The sequence below is a fragment of the Oncorhynchus kisutch genome, linkage group LG9 (assembly GCF_002021735.2).
Source record: "Oncorhynchus kisutch isolate 150728-3 linkage group LG9, Okis_V2, whole genome shotgun sequence".
NCBI lineage: Eukaryota > Metazoa > Chordata > Actinopteri > Salmoniformes > Salmonidae > Oncorhynchus > Oncorhynchus kisutch.
The window spans coordinates 2,973,532-2,982,716 of NC_034182.2; the positions used below are offsets into that span (position 1 = coordinate 2,973,532).

Sequence of the window (9,185 nt, forward strand, 5' to 3'; positions counted from 1 at the left end):
CACGCAGGTCTAGGATTCGTTTCAGCCAGGGTTAATTTGAATTTCACATGACTTATAGTGTGGATAAGGTTACCAAACACTCCAGGATCCGGACACTTTAAAAACAAATCTGCCTAAAATGGCATACTCAAATTTAACTGCCTGTAGCCCAGGACCTGAAGCAAGGATATGCATTTTATTGATACCATTTGAAAGGAAACATTTAGAAGTTTGTGGAAATGTGAAATGAATGTAGAATATAACACATTAGATCTGGTAAAAGACGATACAAACAAAAAAACATGCATTTTCTATATTTAATCATGAATGATATTTAATCATTTGAGAAATGCAAGAGAAAGGCCATACATTGAGATAGGATTCTAGGTGTTATTTCGATGTTGTCCACCAGATGACAGCAGTGTGGAAAGTTTGACTGATCCAGTGAAGAATCACAACACAATATTTTGTATCAAGTCTGCCAGGAGTTTGCCCAAATGTGCCGAATTGGTCAATGTATACATTTTCAAATACATAACTTTAGAGAACATACAAAAATGCTATGGTAATAAGTGTTTTTAGTTTACACACTCCCAGGGATGTCATAAATGATGGATCATTAGCTTCCCTACAGAAAATACACTAACCTTCACATCTAGATGGCAGGGCGGGGTGGGTGTGGAGCCAGAGACAGCAGTGGGGTCAAACTGTAAAACCCAGTTCCTACATTTGAATATAAAATGAGATTTTATCAAAGAAAAATTATGCTACATTTTTATCTCTGGGACCCTCAGGATGACAAATCAGAGCAAGATTACTGAATGTAAGTACATGATTTACCTTCATAGGTGAATGTATCAAACCAGTGTTTTGTTGTTGTGCACTATCCTCAAACAATTGCATGGTATTTTTTTTGCTGTAATAGCTACTGTAAATTGGACACCGCCCATATAAAACAAGTCTATGTCCAGGAAAGTTGGCTGTTGTTTACAACATAATTCTAGTCACATTATCGCATTTTGAGCAACAACTGTCTTGGTTGAGGGACACCAATCCCGTAGTGGTTAAAGCGCCCTTATTAAGATGGCTAGGTGAGACAACCTCCACATATCGCAGTAAAATACCGCATTCAAACATTCCATTTCAACTAAACAATGGATATATAAAGTTTTGCTTAAAAATAGTTTTAATATACACCTCAAATCAATGAATAAAAAAAATGAGAACATTAGTATTTGGCACACACATGCAATAATTTCAGGTGAAAAAACACCAATGTGAAAAATTGGTGGATATAGCATTTTGGAAATAAACTCACGTAGCCAATTCAATTGAAGCATAGTGAACAGAGTGTGATCAAATCTTCCTGAAGACCTCTGGAGGTAGTCGGGACACTTTGTATATGTATATCTTACAGGTGTTATTAAGGAATCTGGTTGGTCAAACAGTTTAAATTCGGTAAATGTCATCATCATCATCATCCCACTTCTAAAATCATTATTTGCAGTGTAAATATCATGTGTAGATGTGAAGAACCTTGATTTGAAGTTTATTGAAAAACATGTTTTGATATGATAATCTGATATACAAAAGAGGACCTGTAAAACCATGTATTTAAAACAGAATTATACATGGAATTTCTTGTCTCAATAATTCCAATCAATATTTCGATTGGAATGACCTATTACATAGTTTCTTTCGAACTCAAAGCATTTTTACGAGACTTTGTGCTTCTTTCTGTTGGACTGCTTTTGGAGAATCTTAACCGGTGAATTCTTCTCATATGATTTACCATATTACCCCTTTGAGTAAATGTTTTCCCACACTCTGAGCACCGGTGAGGTTTCTCCCCAGTGTGTGTATATATGTGCGTTCTAAGAGAGTCTGAGGTAGTGAAAGATTTGGGGCATTGGGTGCAGGTGTAAGGACGCTCGCCTGTGTGAGATCGCAGATGAACCGTAAGATGGCAAGATGCTTTGAAACCCTTTCCACAATGTTTACAGGTGTGGGGGGTTTCTCCTGTGTGCGTTCGTGTATGCAGTTGCACTTCTCCTGAGGTAAGGAATGCCTTACCACATATGCTACATAAATAATTCTTCTCCCCAGCATGCATTCGCGTGTGTCTCACTAGTGTACTTGGATGGGCAAACCTCTTCTTACAAATAGTACACATGTGACGGCGCTCCCCAGAGTGAATGCGTACATGCACTTTGAGATCATAAGCACTCCTGTACCTCCGGTCACAGTGTTCACATGCAAATGGTCTTTCTTCTGTGTGAAGTAGCTGGTGCTTTTTCAGTGCCCCAGGAGTAGCATATCGTTTGGGACACTGGTCACAATGATGTGGCATCGTGTGAACTCCCATATGTAGCGTCAACAGTGATGGTTTTTTGAAAACCTTCCCACACTCACATACATGAGCCCTGTTCTGGGGTGCAGGGGATCCCTCTTTTTTCTTGTCAACCGGTTTGATCACATTCTTTTTGTCTCCTTTTCTGACCACTTCTTCTTTCTTGTCAACCTGCTTTCTGTCCTTTTCTACTTGGTCGGTATTGTCCTTGCAGAGGTTGGCCATTTCACTGTGAGAGAATGGCGGCAGAGTGCAGGTAAGAACCTGGGATGGCTCGTCAGCATTCACCATTACGTTGAGAGAATGATCCAAGTTAAATTCTGTGAGAAAATACAGGAGAACAGATTATATAACCACCATACAGTGAGGGAAAAAAGTGTTTGATCCCCTGCTGATTTTGTACGTTTGCCCACTGACAAAGAAATTATCAGTCGATAATTTTAATGGTAGGTTTATTTGAACAGTGAGAGACAGAATAACAACCAAAAAATCCTGAAAAACACATGTCAAAAACACGTAAAATAAAAATGGATTTGCATTTTAATGAGGGAAATAAGTATTTGACCCACCTGCAAACATGACTTAGTACTTGGTGACCCTTGTTGGCAATCACAGAGGTCAGACGTTTCTTGTAGTTGGCCACCAGGTTTGCACACATCTCAGGAGGGATTTTGTCCCACCCCTCTTTGCAGATCTTCTCCAAGTCATTAAGGTTGAGGCTGACGTTTGGCAACTCGAACCTTCAGCTCCATCCACAGATTTTCTATGTGATTAAGGTCTGGAGACTGGCTAGGCCACTCCAGGACCTTAATGTGCTTCTTCTTGAGCCACTCCTTTGTTGCCTTGGCCGTGTGTTTTGGGTCATTGTCATGCTGGAATACCCATCCACGACCCATTTTCAATGCCCTGGCTGAGGGAAGGAGGTTCTCACCCAAGATTTGATGGTAGATGGCCCTGTCCATCGTCCCTTTGATGCAGTGAAGTTGTCCTGTTCCCTTAGCAGAAAAACACCCCCAAAGCATAATGTTTCCACCTCCATGTTTGACGGTGGGGATGGTGTTCTTGGGGTCATAGGCAGCATTCCTCCTCCTCCAAACACGGCGAGTTGAGTTGATGCCAAAGAGTTCCATTTTACTCTCCTCTCACCACAATACATTCACACAGTTGTCCTCTGAATCATTCAGATGTTCATTGGCAAACTTCAGACGGGCATGTATATGTGCTTTCCTCAGCAGGGGGACCTTGCAGGCGCTGCAGGATTTCAGTCCTTCACGGCGTAGTGTGTTACCAATTGTTTTCTTGGTGACTATGGTCTCAGCTGCCTTGAGATCATTGACAAGATCCTCCCGTGTAGTTAAGGGCCGATTCATCACCGTTCTCATGATCATTGCAAATCCACGAGGTGAGATCTTGCATGGAGCCCCAGGCCGAGGGATATTGAGTTCTTTTGTGTTTCTTCCATTTGCGAATAATCACACCAACTGTTTTCACCTTCTCACCAAGCTGTGTGGCGATGGTCTTGCAGCCCATTCCAGCTTTGTGTAGGTCTACAATCTTGTCCCTGACATCCTTGGAGAGCTTTTTGGTATTGGCCATGGGGGAGAGTTTGGAATCTGATTGATTGATTGCTTCTGTGGACTGAGAAACTAATCTCAGTATTACCTGTATAAAAGACACCTGGGAGCCAGAAATCTTTCTGATTGAGAGGGGGTCAAATACTTATTTCCCTCATTAAAATGCAAATCAATTTATAACATTTTTGACATGCGTTTTTCTGTATTTCTTTGTTGTTATTCTGTCTCTCACTGTTCAAATAAACCTACCATTAAAATTATAGACAGATCATTTCTTTGTCGGTGGGCAAATGTACAAAATCAGCAGGGGAGCAAATACTTTTTTCCCTCACTGTATATATAACCACCATATATATATATATATATATATATATATATTGTAAAGGGTTGGTCTCATGTTTCATGAGCTGAATTAAAAGATCCCAGAAATGTTCCATATACACAAAATGCTTATTTCTCTCAAATGTTGTGCACACATTTGTTCACATCCCTTTTAGTGAGCATGCATCCTTTGCCAAGATCATCAATCGACCTGAAAGGGGTGGCATATCAAGAAGCTGCTTAAACATTACAATCATTACACAGGTGCACCTTGTGCCATGGAAAATAAAATGCCACTCTAAAATGTGCATCACATAACATAATGCCAAAGATGTCTCATGTTTTGACATCCGGCTTCTTCACCTGTGGGATCGTCTGAGACCAGCCACCCAGACAGCTGATGAAACTGAAGTTATGAAACTGAAGAGTTATATGTCTGTAATGAATCCCATTTGTGGGGAAAAACTAATTCTGATTGGCTGGGCCTGGCTCCCAAGTGGGTGGTCACTCATGGCTGCGCCCCTGCCAAGTCATGTGAAATCCATAGATTAGGGCCTGATGAATTTATTTCAATTGACTGATTTCCTTATATGAACTGGAACTCAGTAAAATCGTTGAAATTGTTGCATGTTGCGTTAACATTTTTGTTCAATATATCAATTAGAATGTAGATGCTATATTAGTCTAACAATGGATGAGTGTTTGACCTTTTTTATTTTCCTTACCATCACAGGGTACTGGAGTAACCAACACTGAGGTCTCTGCAGGTGACAGACCCTCCTGTTCCTGTGATGTTGACAGTCCTAGATCCTCCAAACATCTATCAGTGCCTTCATCCAGGATTTCATTGTGGTCTTCATCATCATCTGAGAATGGCCTCACATTGTCAGAGTTGTCTGGTTCGTAGTTAATAACAACTCTGATTATTGGAGGGAGGGACAGTGTGGACAGGATGGTATCTGTGGTGTAATTAGAGACATGACCTGGATAGGAGAGAACATCATTAAATTCACCTACTGTATATTGCCAAGTTAAAAAGACAAGTGGTATCCTATATGACTCTGTACTTCATATCCATCATCTGGATGAAGACATAGGGCTCGATTTAATCCGATCCACTTTAGCCAACATCCACATAGTGCTTCCTTTTGGCAGTGTCGGAGGTAGAACTGCGTTAGAGCTGTCAAATCCACAAGTGGCTCCCGGCATTACACCTAAAACGGACATTGCCATTGGGTTCACGGAGTCGCATTAACAAAAATCCCATGCAACCTTGTTTACAAGTTTGAACACTGGAATGTGAGATGTAATCTATACCTCGAAATAGGATGACAGAAATCCTCATAATTTAGTTGAATGATTTCTCAATTTGAGCATAATTATTTCTATATAGGCTGCACTTTCTCGCTCAGAACTTCTAACGCTTGGCAGGTGTGGCTTCATGGCCATGATCGGAAGAGCAGCTTCTCACCGATTTGACAGCTCCAACACAGTTACACCTCCGATACCGCCAAAATGTCCGCTATGCGGGTGTCTGCCATCGCAGGTTAACGGTTGATCTGATTGAATCTAGGCTTTACTATTGTTCAGGTTTCCATGATGCTGATGGTGCTGCAACACTGTCTTCAGTTGTTCAGGGTCAAAGACAGTCTGCCCACATTCCTCCAGGACAGAGGGGGCAGCACCGAGCCATGCTGTTATCTAAGAGGAGCAGGGCAGGGGGAATACAGTACATTAAAAAGTTAAAAAGTGTTGTACCAGCCACTTGAGGTTTTAGACAAGTTTTGAAATGACCAAAAACACCATTAAATTAATCTGTAGAGCCACATGACGTGATGTTCCGTCAATCTTTTAGAACTGAGATGTTTTCCTCAGTACCTGCGTGAGGTCTGGTACAGGCAGCAGCTCCTCCAGTCTGGAGAGGAACTCCCACACCAGTGTCTGCAGCGCTGTGTCATACCGAGGGCCATAGTGGACTGGGAACACCTCCTGTGAAATAGACAATTTAGCATGAAATGGGTCTAGTGCCAAATGTCTCCATTAAAGACGCACTCCAGCTTTTTTGGAACTTTTCCTGTTGAGAAACAATATCCCAAGTATAATTATGGTAATTTACACACACTTAAGGGTAAAAACAAAACAACAAAAACCTTTTGAGCAAAATAGTTTAAGTTTTTTTACACAACTACAAACTTCATGGAGGCCATTCAAGCAGTTGAGTTGGTCTGATGTCATCAACCTCCTCCCTTGCTTGTGGGAACAATGAAGGAGCAAAAACATAAAATAAAAAGGCCCTGACCGCACCCCCCCACGTGTACTATGTCATACCTGGATCACCTGTTGAGATGTGCCTTTTGTTTAGTAAATTAGGTGATAAATTATGTGAAAAGGAGACTGGCGTGCCACTTTAACAAGATCTTTAGGGTATTCTGAATGCAGAAGAAGGATACTTACCTTTAATCTAAGTAGATGATGTTCAACTAGTCTATTTAATAAATATATTCAAGCAAAAGGATCAAAGAACTCTAGAGAAAGTTCCTCACCTGGAAGAAATGCTCCCTCTCAGAAGGGTCTTCCAGCAGGGTTTGGACTAGCTCCACAAAGTTAGAATCTGAAGCGTCCAATTCATCACCATGACTCTGTCATTAGGTGCAAACAAAACATCAGACAAATGTACAGGAGTCCATCTTTCAGAAATAAAGTTCTTCCCAGTGTCTCATTCATAAAGTGTTGCCAATTTAAACTACCTCTTTGTGTAAAGATGTTTCTGTCAATGTGTGGATTATGTCCAGGTGGGCCTGGATGGTCAGCAGGTCAGCTGTGCCCGCACTGCAACACAACTCTAAAACCATCTGGAACAGAGGTGGATATGTGAAAATCAGGACTAGGGACAGATGTACAGTAATTGCAGCTAGTAGCTGCCCATCATTCGTTCCATCATAAGACTCTTCCCCTCCCAACCTTCAATATTTACACCTCTCACCCTTGCTCTCAGTCCCAGGATGAGTTGGGTCCTCTGCCTGGAGCTCAGCAGCTCTGGAACCATCTCTGTCACCAAAGTCACAAACTCCTCCAGCTTCCCATACTGCATCACGTTACGCTGTTGAGTCACTTGCCACATGAAAGCGCACATCAGGCGTAGAGGTGGAACCAGGAGACGCAAGGAGAACAGAGGGAGACCTGTCACGGAATTGAAAAGAGCAATTAACAATTAAACAGATAAACAGATAATAAATTCAAAATCGACTGACCCCATAACTCAGCTAGTAATATATATCCCATAACTCAGCTAGTAATATATATCCCATAACTCAGCTAGTAATATATATCCCATAACTCAGCTAGTAATATATATCCCATAACTCAGCTAGTAATATATATCCCATAACTCAGCTAGTAATATATATCCCATAACTCAGCTAGTAATATATATCCCATAACTCAGCTAGTTAGTGAATTTACAAGCTATGCGTAGGTAGACTATAGGACATATTTGAATGATCCATGTAAAAACAAAACAAAAATGTAATGAGTCATGACATATCATTTTCTACATTTAACTACTGCTATATGATAAGCAATGCATGACAACGCAGCAAACTAACCTTGTTCTGATGCTGGATCAATCATGTTATCCATGGCTAGTTTGCAAAGCAAAAAGCCCTCGAAACAAGCTAGCTAAAAAGTTTGATGTTAACCTTAGATAGTGCGACGAAGCCTAGAATATACGTTATATTAAAGCGATTGCAACGTAAATAAAAAGGTTGACATATGTACTCAAGCTAACAATACCCTAGTTAGCTAAGATAAATAAAACCGTTTTGTACAGAGGTTGCTAGATCCAGTGTCTCGACAGCAACACTAAAAAGGTACTTCCAGGTCATGGATTTCGAAAACATTTCTAAATAAAAGTCCCCACGTTACGTAATAGTATAAATGCGTCAATAACCAGTGATTATTAATGATATATGAAAAATAGTTGTCTGAACATGAACAATGATTAAAAAAAAATCATAATTAAGGGACATTTTGATTAAAAGTGGGGTTTAAAACATTGCTGATACCTGTATAAGGAATACACATTGGCTTACATAACAAAAACTATTCTGGGTGCCACAGTAAAAGTATTGTAGGAAATACTCCGTAGGGTCTGTACAGTGTATTTCATGAGACTCGGAATAATACGGAGTGTTGTTGGCTTTTTACTGTGGTCAAACAGCTTAAAGTGGGTTGCCTGGACAATATATATTGTACAAATATAGCACTGTACAGGAAAAACGATTTATTGTGCGTCCATACTACCAGGGTCCAGACTACTCACTAGAGTCCCTAGAATACAAAACAGGTGAGTTTGAACAAAAAGCCAGGTCATAGGAAGCTTTATGTTGACATTTGAACAGTGATACACATATCAGCACCATGGACAGCTATCCTTTTAGAATGTTATGTTGTCACTGTCAGCCTAGCTCCAAACATCTGGCAAATTTGTGTCCCAAAAGCATATTAATATAATTTAAGATTTTAGTCAGTGCAAGACCACACACTGGTTAAGAAAAAACGTTACTACTGGTGTCAAATAAACTGGGGTGGAAAATACTTAGTTGGGATTCTACTAACCAAATATGTTCCGTTTTTGAGGGGGGCTGTGTCAAACGGCCTGCTGGTTATTTCTCTGTCTTTCTTGTAATGCCTACATTTAATGCTGCATGCTATATTAACCTCAACAATTTGTTTTTTCTTACCCTGGTGTGAAATAAAATAATTCCATACATGACTTTCATGCACTCTTGCTTTGCGCTAATGGATTTGCCAAATACAAATTATTAGCAGGTGATTAGTTAAGAAGCCGACTGCAACAACGATCGAGTGTCATACCTGTATGACTGACACATTCATACTTTGTATTGCTAGGGACAACAAGGTGAAATTAAACAAAATGGTACAAACAGAGAATGTAAATG

At 40.3% G+C, this 9,185-nt stretch overlaps 1 protein-coding gene across 1 annotated transcript; it reads right to left on the reverse strand.

Moving 5' to 3' along the window:
- Positions 1 to 295: 295 nt before the first annotated feature.
- On the reverse strand, positions 296 to 8,103 carry LOC109896265 (zinc finger protein 558-like). Its single transcript, XM_031831511.1, has 8 exons — positions 7,830 to 8,103; positions 7,208 to 7,404; positions 6,972 to 7,076; positions 6,768 to 6,863; positions 6,103 to 6,213; positions 5,805 to 5,925; positions 4,950 to 5,207; positions 296 to 2,649 (listed from the first exon to the last, which is right to left on the reverse strand). The coding sequence occupies exons 1-8, from the start codon at positions 7,861 to 7,863 to the stop codon at positions 1,664 to 1,666; spliced, it is 1,908 nt and encodes a 635-aa protein (XP_031687371.1). The 5' UTR covers positions 7,864 to 8,103; the 3' UTR covers positions 296 to 1,663.
- Positions 8,104 to 9,185: the final 1,082 nt, after the last annotated feature.